At 35.7% G+C, this 14,469-nt stretch overlaps 1 protein-coding gene across 1 annotated transcript in view; it reads left to right on the top strand.

The window, feature by feature from the left end:
* Positions 1 to 14,469, top strand: part of LOC127882394 (integrator complex subunit 11-like) — a 40,279-nt gene that overhangs the window by 5,313 nt on the left and 20,497 nt on the right. Inside the window, exons 4-8 of the mRNA XM_052430996.1 lie at positions 2,995 to 3,106; positions 5,190 to 5,306; positions 6,282 to 6,380; positions 9,359 to 9,532; positions 10,448 to 10,567. Coding sequence (XP_052286956.1) covers positions 2,995 to 3,106; positions 5,190 to 5,306; positions 6,282 to 6,380; positions 9,359 to 9,532; positions 10,448 to 10,567 — 622 coding nt within the window. The remainder of the gene's footprint in view (positions 1 to 2,994; positions 3,107 to 5,189; positions 5,307 to 6,281; positions 6,381 to 9,358; positions 9,533 to 10,447; positions 10,568 to 14,469) is intronic.

Below are 14,469 nucleotides of genomic sequence, written 5' to 3'. Positions count from 1 at the left end.
AATGGTTTCTGGTTTCTGGATGATGACTCAAGAACGCTGAAACTTCATAGGTACATTGATCATGACTCGAAGATGACCCCTATTGATTTTCAGGTCACTAGGTGAAAGGTCAAGGTTTGTATGGTGACCTGAAATAGTAAAATGGTTTCTGGAATATGACTCAAGAACGCTTATGCCTAGGATCATGAAACTTCATAGGTACAATAATCATGACTGGCAGATGACCCCTATTGATTTTCAGGTCACTATGTCAAAGGTTGAGGTCACGGTGACCTGAAATAGTTAAATGGTTTCTGGATGATAACTCAAGAACGCTTATGCCTAGATTCATGAAACTTCATAGGTATATTGATCATGACTCGCAGATGACCCCTATTGATTATCAGGTCACGAGATCAAAGGTCAAGGTCACAGTGCCAAAAAACGTATTCACACAATGGCTGTCAAGGTCACGGTGACTCAACTTAGAAAAATGGTGTCCAGATGATAACTCAAGAATGCTTACGCCTAGGATCATGAAACTTCAAAGGTACATTGATCATGACTCGCAGATGAAATAATGATGAAACTTGACCAGGATGTTTGTCTGGACAATATCTAGGTCAAGTTTGACATTTGGTAAAGATTGAATGAATTGACTCCTCTTAGGTGATTAAACTAGGGCCATCTTGGCCCTCTTGTATAGTATACAACTATATTTTCTCTAAGGTTTGGAAATTTTTCTTAAGTTTAAGAACAGTTTAGTTTTCTGACACCCCTTTTGGACTTTGAAATAATGATGTATTTGTATGAACATTAAAGGGATCGTCAACCGTGATTGACGAAAAAAGAAAAGTTCTAAAATGCCGTATTTTTTTTACAATTATTACTTTAAATTGATTAAAATATCACAACTGTTATATTACATTACTTGTTTTCATATTTTCAGTATATTCGGTAATACATTTTACTGGGTACAGGTACCAGGTACTACCAGTTAACTATAAATAACACAAGTAGCTTGATCATGATCGTCACGTGGTAAACCCAGGAATGCAAATTGTGCATGCGTAGTGAATTGTATATATTTTATATATAAAATGATCAATCTTCTTGTGTTATTCATTGTGTGTATATTGTTATGTCACCTAATTCGCGGTGTACTTACGATTTCACATCGCAAAATTTTATTTCTGAATATACTGAAAATATGAACTTCTTTTTCAGTAATGTAATATACCAGTTGTGATATTTTAATCAATGTAAACTAATAATTGTAAAAAAATACGGTATTTTTTAACTTTTTAGCTCACCTGTCACGAAGTGACATGGATGGTGAGCTTATGTGACCGTGTAATGTCCGTTGTGCGTGTGTGCGTGCGTCCGTCAACAATTTGTTTGTGTAGACAATAGAGGTCACAGTTTTCATCCAATCTTAATGAAACCTGGTCAAAATGTTTATTTTGATGGAATCTGGGTTGGGATTGTATTTGGGTCATCTGGGGTCAAAAACTAGGTCACTATGTCAAATAATAGAAAAACCTTGTCTAGTCAATAGAGGTCACAGTTTTCATCCAACATTTATGAAATTTGGTCAGAATGTTTATCTTGATGAAATCTGGGTTGGGATTGTATTTGGGTCATCTAGGGTCAAAAATAGGTCACTAGGTCAAATAATAGAAAAACCTTGTGTAGACAATAGAGGTCACAGTTTTCATCCAATCTTTATGAAATTTGGTCAGAATGTTTATCTTGATAAAATATGGATTTTGATTGTATTTGGGTCATTTGGGGTCAGAAACTAGGTCACTAGGTCATATCATAGAAAAACCTAGTGTAGACAATAGATGTCACAGTTTTCATCAGATCTTAATGAAATATGGTCAGAATGTTTGTCTTGTTAAAATCTGGGAAGGGATTGAATTTGGGTCATCAAGGGTCAGAAACTAGGTCACTAGGTCAAAGTTAAAAAAAAATTGTAGACAGTAGAGGTCACAGTATTCATCCAAACTAAATAAAAATTTGGCCAGAATGTTAATCTTGATGAAATCTGGGTTGGGATTGTATTTGGGTCATCTGGGGTCAAAAACTAGGTCACTAGGTCAAATCATAGAAAAAACCTAGTGTAGACAATAGAAGTCATAGTTTTCATCTGATCTTAATGAAATATGGTCAGAATGTTTATCTTGATAATATCTGATTTTGGATCGTATATGGGTCATCTGGGGTCAAAAATTAGGTCACCGGGCAAATTCTTGTAAAATCTTGTGTAGATGAAAGAGGTCACAGTTTTCATCGCGTCTTAATGAAATTTTGTCAGAATGTATTAATTAATGAAATCTGGCTTGGGATTGTGTATGGGTCTGATAGAATTTAAGTTGATGTAGCAAGGTTAGTCAGGTGAGCGATTCAGGGCCATCCTGGCCCTCTTGTTTCTTTTTTGTCCATCGCAGTTGACGGTCCCTTTAAATATGTTGACAGTATTGTATTTTGTTTTTGATGAATTGCAAATAGGCATCAAACTGTTCTTCTTTTAAATAAATATATACCTGTTTATATTCACATATATGTAAAAAGGCAAATGAGAAAATACAAAATTTCAATAAAACATATTCAGTCCTCTTTATTTCACTTGTCTAAATAAGATTATACATATGCCCAATTTTGAACTGCAAAACTATTTTGATTTAATCCTGTTTATGTTCACGTGTTTGAGTATCATTCTGTGAAAACTTGGCTTAATGCATGTGTGTACAGTGTTGTCCTAGATAAGACTGTGCTTATTAGCACATGCTAATCGAGGACAACACTTTCCACCTTAACTAGATTTTTTTTATAAGAAGAGACTTCCTTTAAACAAAAAATACCCTTAAAGCAGAAAATGTTGTCCCTGACTAGCCTGTTTGGACTGCACAGGCTAACCTGTGACGACTTGACGCAATTGAATTAAGACCAGTTTTTTTCCAGACGAGGCTAATATAAAGGTAAATAAGGTGCACATGTTCTGTTTGCCAGTCATTTCCACCTGGACCACTGTGGAGCCCTGCCCTACATGTCGGAGATGGTGGGATATGATGGCCCCATCTACATGACTCATCCAACCAAGGCCATCTGTCCCATACTGCTGGTGAGGGGTGGTGAGCTTAAAGGCTTAGGACTGTCTGTTAAACATGTACCACTTAGATACGTATTTTGACGCATTTGTAGTCCCTTAGACAGTTACATTTAATTTAAGAACATTCATACTAGATTCAAGTTTTTAATGCTTCATCTCCAAACCTTAGACACTGATGAGCAGCAAACAGCATAAAACCTGAACAGACTGCTAGTTACTCGCATGCTGTTCTGGTTTTGTGCTGTTTGCACATACACATTTTCACTTTGCAAGTGGAAAAGGGTTAAACGCTAATGGGCTAATGACTGTCTGTTAAGTAAACATTTATGTTGGTGTCATGCTTTCAATTAATAATACCGGTACTTTTTTTCTATTAATAACATTGAAATGTAGTTAAAGTAAAATATGTATGGTTATTACTCTTGCCACAGGATTTAATTGACATTTAATTTGTTAACACTTTCCTCCATAAGAAGGGTAGTGAAAATGGCTTTTGCAACCAGCATAAAACCAAAACAGCTTGTTCAGGTTGTATGCTATTTGCCGCTCATCAGTATCTAAGGGTTTGAAATGAAGCCTTTAAAACTTGAATCTAGTAAGAAAGGTCTTTAATTTAATTTTACTTTCTAAGGGATCACACATGTGTCAAAATACGTATCTAAGTGGTAAAGGGTTAATTAAACCATTCTGAAAGCTTGGAATTTCATGTTTAATGTATCTTAAACATTTCTTTTGTTACTGGTGTTTGTTGGAATAAATCCCATAGTGCATCGGTATTGTACCCCTGCAAATGCGGTATATTGTAGTCCTGTTGTCGGTTGTTTGGTCAGACTCTGCATTAAATGTTATAAGATAATGAAGACAATCATTTCTATATTTGCAAGCTATTGTTATGAAACTAAAAATATATCATCAAATTAAATGCAGATGTGCAAGACACTTTTTTAAAGTGTAGTTTTTAGCTTGACTATTATATATGAAATATATATAGTGGAGCTATCCTACTCACCCCGGTGTCGGCGTTCCCGTTAGCGTTAGCGTGCAAATGTTAAAGTTTGCATACCACCCCAAATATTTTAATTGTTCTTTGACATATTGCTTTAATATTTTGCATACTTATTTACCAATATGACCCCAACCTATAAACAAGAGCAGACAACTGTATCAAGCATTTTGTAAGAATTATGGCCCTTTTTTCACTTATTATATGCATATTATTGATAAATCTATGTTAAAGTTTGCGTACCATCTCAAATATTTTCATTGTCCCTTGACATATTGCTTTCATATTTTGCAAACTTCTTTACCAACAAGAACCCAATCTATAAACAAGAGCAAACAACTGTATCAAGCATTTTGTAAGAATTATGGCCCTTTTTTCACTTATAATATGCATATTACTTTAGTTACATTGCCATAACTTCTTTATTTATGATCAGATTTTATTAATACATGTACTTTGACAAAACAACACTTACCTGAATACCACCAAACAATACCCCACGCCCCCCCCCCCCCAAATTTTTTTATATTTATTTTGTCCTTTTTTTTATTTTTGAAAGATTGTCTAATAAATGACCACAGCCCACATTATACCCCCCTCTCAACCCTCCCCCCCCCCCCCCTACCCAACCCAATACGAATATTTTTTTCTTTAAAAAAATGGTTACAAAAAAATAATAATATTTATTAACTTTATTTTTGAAGGACCGTCCAAACTTCCCACCCAAGCAATTGCTATCAAACTTGAAATCAAATCTTATTAGTTTTTTTGTGTCTTTACAAATGTTCAATAGATTGTGGAAAATATACCTGAACTATTACCTTGACCTTATTGAATAATTTGAACAATATCCGCATGATGGCTTACGTTATACTGTCAAGCACTCGAATAGTCGAGCGCTCTGTCCTCTGACAGCTCTTGTTGAGTAATGTACCCTTTAAACATTGTTCAAATAGATTGGAATATTGCACACATTGACAAAGCAGATCAGACTATGCGAACATCAGAATTATTGGTTAGAATGAAGGGAACATTAATTTGATCATGTATCATTATTTGTTATCATTTCACTGTAGCTGAACTCTTTTACAGGAAGACTTTCGGAAGATCACAGTGGATAAAAAAGGAGAGACAAACTTCTTTACCTCAGAAATGATCAAGACATGCATGAAGAAAGTGAAAGCTGTCAATCTTCATGAAGTTATACAGGTACATTTATTATCTTAATATGTAGCCTTGCTACCCCCAAAAATGTATTTTCTCAATCCTTTTTATTTTTTTCTTTATTTGAAGTTTCAAAATCTCATATAGCAGCAACAGTGTCAGGCGTACCCTAAAGCATTCGCAACATTTATGAAATTTACACCTTTAATTTAATTCATTTTAATCTCCTGAAAAAGGTTATTTTATTCTATACCATACATATTTTATTCTTTATTGTGTGTTTTTTGTACAGTTTGTTGAGAAAGAGGTACAATTTCCAATATGAATGGAAAAAAATAATGATTTTCATTATTTGACCAGTGCTGGTACCATTCCCAAAGTATCCCAGAAACATATGCAGAAATAGTGATGAAAAAATGAAGCAAAGTCATTTGGGTAATACCCCCCATCCAATCTTCTTAAGTAATCATCCAGAGTTTAAAGCAGGGTTCTGGACCAGGTTTATGTTCGAGTCACTAACTATATCAGGGCTGGTAACTAGGGGAATAATCAATTCATCTTAAAATGAATGTAAAGAGTGAATATGTCTTGTTGAAACTAAAAATTTACATAATTCGACAATTTTATAAATGTCATATTTCCTAATTTTCTGATATGACATCTTAATTAATTAATAGCGATAAATATGCTGCTGCTGATGTTACTGATGATTATATCTCCACATCTTTTCTGATGAGCATGATGATGATGTCCACAATAATCATGAACAATCATAATGATATGAATAGGTTCATGTTTTATAATGTTCTCATTGCTAGGGCTCATGTTTTATACTGTTCTCATTGCTAGGGCTCATGTTTTATACTGTTCTCATTGCTAGGGCTCATGTTTTATACCATTTAAGTTGCTAGGTGGATGACATAAGACTCGTATTTTATACCGTTCCGTTGCTATGTGGTTCATGTTTTATACCGTTCCGTTGCTATGTGGTTCATGTTTTATACCGTTCCCATTTGCTAGGTGGATGATGAGCTTGAGATCAAGGCCTACTATGCGGGACACGTCCTTGGGGCGGCCATGTTTCACATCCGGGTTGGTCAACAGTCCCTCGTCTACACGGTATAGGGTGGTTTGTTTGATATTAACCTTTTACCACTCAGATACCAACTCTGACCCATTTGTAGTCCATAAGGAACTCAAATTAAGTTTATGACCTTTGGCCTTAAGATATGGATAAGCATCAATCAGCAAAACTCCTGAACAGCCTGTGAGTTTCCAATGCTTTTCTGGTTTTATGCTGGTTGCATATAGTCATCATCACTTTGATTTGGAGCATAACAGGATTAAACAGAATATCCAGGTAAAACAACTATTATTTAAATTGGAAAACTGATTGGACATTCTTAATTTTAGGACATTGCCATCCGTTTTTGTTTTGGTGAGTTTGTTATATCACAGAAGTTTGACAAAAGAAGTTTTACAGGGGGTATATTGTAGTCAACTTGGTTGCTTGTAGCAATGTAATGGTGGATGATCCACACAGTACTGAGTAAAGTACCCTTGAACCTTTCAATGTAATGGTGGATGATCCACACAGTACTGAGTAAAGTACCCTTGAACCTTTCAATGTAATGGTGGATGATCCACACAGTACTGAGTAAAGTACCCTTGAACCTTTCAATGTAATGGTGGATGATCCACACAGTACTGAGTAAAGTACCCTTGAACCTTTCAATGTAATGGTGGATGATCCACACAGTACTGAGTAAAGTACCCTTGAACCTTTCAATGTAATGGTGGATGATCCACACAGTACTGAGTAAAGTACCCTTGAACCTTCCAATGTAATGGTGGATGATCCACACAGTACTGAGTAATGTACCCTTGAACCTTTCAATGTAATGGTGGATGATCCACACAGTACTGAGTAATGTACCCTTGAACCTTTCAATGTAATGGTTGATGATCCACACAGTACTGAGTAATGTTCCCTTGAACCTTTCAATGTAATGGTGGATGATCCACACAGTACTGTGTAATGTACCCTTGAACCTTTCAATGTAATGGTGGATGATCCACACAGTACTGTGTAATGTACCCTTGAACCTTTCAATGTAATGGTGGATGATCCACACAGTACTGAGTAAAGTACCCTTGGACCTTCCAATGTAATGGTGGATGATCCACACAGTACTGAGTAAAGTACCCTTGAACCTTCCAATGTAATGGTGGATGATCCACACAGTACTGAGTAAAGTACCCTTGAACCTTCCAATGTAATGGTGGATGATCCACACAGTACTGAGTAAAGTACCCTTGAACCTTCCAATGTAATGGTGGATGATCCACACAGTACTGAGTAAAGTACCCTTGAACCTTTCAATGTAATGGTGGATGATCCACACAGTACTGAGTAAAGTACCCTTGAACCTTTCAATGTAATGGTGGATGATCCACACAGTACTGAGTAAAGTACCCTTGAACCTTTCAATGTAATGGTGGATGATCCACACAGCACTGAGTAAAGTACCCTTGAACCTTCAATGTAATGGTGGATGATCCACACAGTACTGAGTAAAGTACCCTTGAACCTTCCAATGTAATGGTGGATGATCCACACAGTACTGAGTAAAGTACCCTTGAACCTTTCAATGTAATGGTGGATGATCCACACAGTACTGTGTAAGGTCATACATGCCAGACGTCCTGATCTCGGCGGGACAGTCCTGCTTTTGGGCTCTTTGTCCCGGCATCCTGATATGAGACGATTTGTCCCGAAATTCGTTAAAAATGATGTTAGGTATATAAGTTCCCAATATAATTTGCTTTTCAAGCTCTTTCTGGCTAAAACTTACCATCGCTAATCCCTATATTACCCCCAATTTACAACCCACTTCTACTACTCGAGTGCACCAGTGTTGTTTTTGACACCTTATCAGCAATTTATTGGCAACTTATTGATTTAATCAGCATTCACACCAGGGTGTTTTTATGATAGGAGTCGCTAATTGCTATCCAAAGATGTATCGTACAGAAATAAACGCCGCCTGCGTTTGTATTTCATGGTCCAATCAGTACAACAATAATATTATCCTGTGTATTATACAACCCAAAGTTATAAAACCTGTCAAAACACCGATTTTGTACATCAAACAAATTGAACGCTGACCAATACACATTGTTGTTTCTCACAAATTACCTTTCGTTTTTGACAATTTTCAGAAAATAGTTTGTACATATTGCATCAATCTAAATTTAGAGTTAATTTACGATTGGTTGAATAAGAATAGTGCTCGATGCGCTCACATCGTGTCACACGATTTACATAGGTTCAAGGGAATATCCCTGCACTAATTGGATGTCAAATCGAGGCAAACGGGGACACCCCACATTTCAGTTCATGGAGTGTGTTTACTTCTGGAAAATGGAGAACGTATGAGTTCACGAAATTCTGAACAAACATTTATCATCAATATTGGGCAGAAATTAAGAGTTATTGTTAGTAATATACTGACTACTGACTAAAGAAAAGGTGAAATGATTGATCGTTTTAGGTGTCCCGCTTTTTGGTCAAATGTCCCGACAATTTTTAAGGAAAGTCCCGATTTGGACCTGAAAAATTCTAACTCAATACAACACCATCCAAGCAAGCACAAATTTATGATATGTATGTTTGCCATTGTGTCTATAACATGACTATAGAATAATAATACCCTTTGTTTCATCCCAACAAGTTTCTGTTCTTATGCATTTGCTATCTGACTAATCATAATTTTCAAAAGTATGTTTTGGAAAAAAATATAATACCACACTACATGTATTTATAAATAATTATTATACCAGTCGCATTCTGAGAAAACTGGGTTTAATGCATGTGCATAAAGCGTCGTCCCAGATTAGCCTGTGCAGTTCACACAGGCTAATCAGGGATGACACTTTATGCCTTAACAGGATTTTCGTGTAGAAGAGACATCCTTTAAATGTAAAAAACAATAAAAGCTGGAAGCTGGAAGCGTCGTCCCTGATTAGCCTGTGCGGACTCTACGCTTATGCATTATGCCCAGTTTTCTCAGAACACGACTAATATTGTATAAAAGGGTGACTACAACATGACGCCAGACCGCCATCTCGGGGCTGCGTGGATTGACAAGTGCCGTCCCGACCTCCTCATCACGGAGTCGACGTACGCGACGACAATACGCGAGTCCAAACGGTGCCGTGAACGGGACTTCCTGAAAAAGGTTCATGACTGTGTGGAAAACGGAGGAAAGGTCTGTGTCAAAGTATTTGCTGTTTGTTCTCCTGTCAAGTTCAATAAATGAGCCTTGTCCGGGAATACTGGGCTTAATGCATGAGCGTTAAGTGTAGTTCAAGATTAGCATGTGCAGATCTGGGGCGACACTTTATGCACATTAATTAAGCCAAGTTTCCTAGAACAAGAATCAAATAAATTGGCAATGGCGTTATGAATTCGGTGATATTGACATCAGTATATCCTGGGTATGCAATTTTTCAAAGGATGCCATGCACTGTTATGTCTCAGAAAATAGCAGTGAGAGTGTCTATATAAGCTCAAGGCTTTCGACACATTTCAGCTAAAATATTAATATGTTTATTATTTGTTTCATTAAATATTTAATGATTCTTTTTTTAGGCAATACTGATGCCCCTCTGTAGATAAACGTGAAGCAATTGAGTAGTGACACACTTTGCACAGATCTTTTATGAAAATTGCAAACATTGTAAAACTAGAGGGGAATGATTGTTTTACCATATAGGGCAGTTGTCAGGTACTGTCATAACTGTGCACTGGTAGTGGTAAACTGACTATATTTGCCAAGAATGCAAAGAAAATTGTCCCTATGTGATATGCCATGAAATGAGTCGTGTTCTGAGAAAACTGGGCATAATACATGTGGGAAAAGTGTCGTCCCAGATTAGCCTGTGCAGTCTGCACAGGCTAATCAGGGAGGACACTTTCCGCTTTTATGACATTTTTCGTTTAAATGAAATCTCTTCTTAGCAAAAATCCAATTTAGGCGGAAAATGTCGTCCCTGATTAGCCTGTGCGGACTGCACAGGCTAATCTGGGACAACACTTTACGCACATGCATTATGCCCAGTTTTCTCAGGATACGAATCAAATGACTGAAATGCTGTCAACATGGCATACTGCTGCTCTGCAGGTTCTGATTCCTGTGTTTGCGCTGGGCCGTGCCCAGGAGCTGTGTATTCTCCTGGAGACGTACTGGGAGAGGATGAACCTCAACATTCCCATCTACTTCAGTCTCGGACTCACAGAGAAGGTATCATATGAGCCGGTCCACGGGAAAACAGGGCTTAATGCATTGGCTCAAAGTTTTGTCCCATATTAGCCTGTGCATTTGGCCATAGTTATGACTCGATCTTGATAAAACTTAGTCAGAAAGTTTATATTTAGATTTTCTGAACCGAATACAAATCTGGGTCACGTGCGTCACAAAAATAGGTCACATCTCTGAAAATCCTTGTTTTCACTGTAGAGGTCACATTTATGACCCAATCTTGATGAAATTTCTTTCAATATTTAAAGTGATTTCAAATATTGGTCTATATGTCACCATTTACAATTTTAGAAAACCTTGTTGCCACACTAGAAACACATTGATTACTCAATCTTGATAAAATGTAGTAAGGATGTTTATCTTGACAAAGGCTGAGTTCCAAGCTGGGTCATGTGCATCTTAAAACTAGGTCACCAGGTAAAATTTTAGAAGAATCCTAATTACTCGGTAACTAGGTTAAATCAGGTGAAAATAACTTGTTATCACTCCAGAGCCATATTTATGACTCATTCTTCATGAAACTTGGTCAGAATCTTTGAAATTATGAAGGCCAAGTTGTTAATCTGGGTCAAGTGTGGTCACCTACTAGGTAACCTGGTCAAGTCTTCATTAACTCTTTCAGTGCTGGAACTGAATTTTGAAGGCCTTTGCAAACAGTTTGGATCCAGATGAGACGCCACAGAACGTGGCGTCTCATCAGGATACAAACTGTTTGCTATTCTGATAGTATTCTTTGAAAAAAATCGAAGAAAATGCTAATTTTAGAAATTTAGCAGATGACATTTGAGCAGACGACAAATTTTCCAGCATGCAAAGGGTTAATTAGTGTCCTTGAACTCAGGTGAATGCCCATCATGGCCCTCTTGTTATATCTATACACGGACTCTAGATTACAGGGATAAGAAACGGAACCGTTACGCCAAATATCTTGTTGTGTCTAAGTCACGTGACCGTGTCGTAACTATCGATCTTTTATCGAAGCGCCGAGGTTATAAATTTGATGTACCCACTCACGTATTTTGTTAAATTATAGTTTCATTTCTAGGCCGATTTTGACATATTATATATCATTAGAAAGCTTACGTAACGTAGTTTTCAGATATATAAATATATATTAAGTTTTTCTTCTGATTTCGTCAGCCCGGCGAGTTATAACTTTAACTTTTGCAAATATCATACCGTTTTGGAGTTTTAGAATCTAGATTTACGGTTGACATGTTCGTACTTTATACCGATTTTTGGCGTTTATATTTGGAGTTCAGTTTTAAAAATAACATCTTCCTTAGGAGAATAGAATTCTGTATATAATAGAGAAAAAAAAATGGTTTAAAAATGAAAGCAAGTAAGGAATGAAGGCGGAAGAAAGTAGCGCGCAGTCCTAACGAACCGAACTGATGCTAAGGTTTTGGCGATTATGCTTTTGTTTAGATACCGGCCATTGAATTTCCTTTGACATGATTATTATATTTTTTATGAAATATATTGACATATTTTGTTCTAGAGACATATCAATAAAGCTAAGTATAAATGAAGCTTAATAAATTAACGTTTTCAGCTCTTGATTATAACACAGAAGGGGTGTTAATTTTATGATGAAACAGCGTATATAGCGGACCCTCTTGATATTTTTCGGCTTTGCATACTTCAAATATAATGGGTGTCAAAACATTCATCGTTTGTTGTTTATTATCAAAAAGGTAATTATGTAAAATTATATGAAAGGTTATTAACCATAAATTATCAATAAATTTAAATTATTTAAAGATTCTTGAAAATCACGGTCAACTGTCTATGCATGTATATTGACATATCTTTGGATTTTTCGGAAAGATTATTTAACCCCGTTGTGGTCAAATGAGAATGCTGTTTTTAATTATGTTGTTCCGTACACTACCATTTTTTAAATGTTTAAAATGTACATGTATAGGTATTAAGCACTTATAATTATTATGATTAAGCTGGCTGACATCTATACAGTATTTAGTTTATGGCAATCTGTATGGGCAGATGACTATAAATGTTTTCAATACGCTACATATCTTATAAACGCAAAATTGAGTATTTGGCGTTACATTACTCCAATAAATGACCACTAATACCACGAGAAGGTATCATAAAAAGTGTAAACTGACCAGACATTGCCACCTGTGGTTAGGGACCAATATACAAGTATAGGTCCCTGCTGTGGCGTATGACACCATAGTGTTATTTAGTATTGGTCGGCACAGTATCTGATCATAACGAGATAATTGGTTTGTGCTGAACACAGGGGCAATAAAACCACAGACCTCTGATGTCAAAATACGAAATGACCCGCGTAACACCGACCGTGATTTTCAAGAATCTTTAATAAATTGATAATTTAAGGTAAATTACATTTCAAATAATTATACATAACTACTTTGTTGATAATAAACAGCAAACGATGAATGTTTTTGACACCCATTTTATTTCAAGTATACATGCAAAGCCGAATAATATCGAGAGGGTCCGCTATAATCGCTGTTTCATTATAAATTTAACACCCTTTCTGTGTTATAAACAAGAGCTGAAATCGTTAATTTATTAAGATTTTATATAATAAGCTTTATTGATATGTTTCGTGAACAAAATACTACAATATATTCCATAAAAATATAATAATATGGCAAAGGAAATTCAATGGCCGGTTTCTAAACAAAAGCATAATCGCCAAGACCGTAGCATCAGTTCAGTGCGTTAGGAACGCGCGCTACTTTTTCCCGCCTTCATTCCTTAATTACTTTCGTTTTTAAATTTTTTTTTATTCTATTGTATACAGAATTCTATTCTCCTAAGCAAGATGTAATTTTTAAAACTGAACTCCAAATATAAAAGCTACAAATTGGTATTAAGTACGAACATGTCAACCGTAAATCTAGATTCTCAAACTCCAAAACGGTATGATATTTGCAAAAGTTAAAGTTATAACTCGCCGGGCTGTCGAAATCAGAAGAAAAAACTTAATATATATTTATATATCTGTTTACTACGTAACGTAAGCTTTTTAATGATATTTAATTTGTCAAAATCGGCCGAGAAATGAAACTATAATTTAACAAAAGACGTGAGTGGGTACATCAAAATGTATAACCTTGGCGCTTCGCTGTACGCTAATTGTAAAAGATCGATAGCCACAACACATTAAAACGTGCGGTGGTAAAACATAAAAAGTGTATTTCTTGTGTTTAACTCGCTATAAATCCATTAATAACAACGGGAATATACTAAAAGTTATATTTTTTTGAAAGAGGGATTAATAAGCAACAAGATAATGTATAAACCAATAAAATCGGATGAATATTTTTTGCATAAGATTGAATTTACTACAGTAAGGGTCAAATACTCTATTCATCTCCTATCAATATACACTCAGTGATCTATAAGTCTTATTGTTAATGGTAACAGAACATAAATCATCTGCATTTTAAATTTCATTTTCATTAACCCAAGCAATTTTCTTATTTCTTGGGTACATTTATTGGGTAAAAACAAACACAACTAAGGCCAATTTATAATTGACACACTTCAAATTGCATCATTCTTAAAAAAATGTTGAAAGGATCCCCTTGCAAACTTTTTTTCTTTAAATCGTTAACAATTAAAGTCCCAGCGAGAACATGTTCAAAGTTTTAAGATATGGCTTCTGACGGAAAGGCTAAATTACAAAAACAAAGAGATAAAGTTCATTGAAATTGGTAAACATTTATGAGTTAGATAATACTTTAATAGCTGGCAATCGCTCTGTTCTCAGCTAGAAACAAGCCTCTGCAAAAGTAAATTCTGAAACAGTATTTAAATGCAAATAATTTGTTATGCCCCCCTTCGAAGAAGAGGGGGAATATTCTTTTGCACATGTTGGTCGG

Source organism: Dreissena polymorpha, chromosome 5 (genome assembly GCF_020536995.1).
Source record: "Dreissena polymorpha isolate Duluth1 chromosome 5, UMN_Dpol_1.0, whole genome shotgun sequence".
Lineage (NCBI taxonomy): Eukaryota > Metazoa > Mollusca > Bivalvia > Myida > Dreissenidae > Dreissena > Dreissena polymorpha.
Note: the sequence above shows the minus strand (reverse complement) of the source record. Positions and strands in the feature narration are given on the sequence as shown.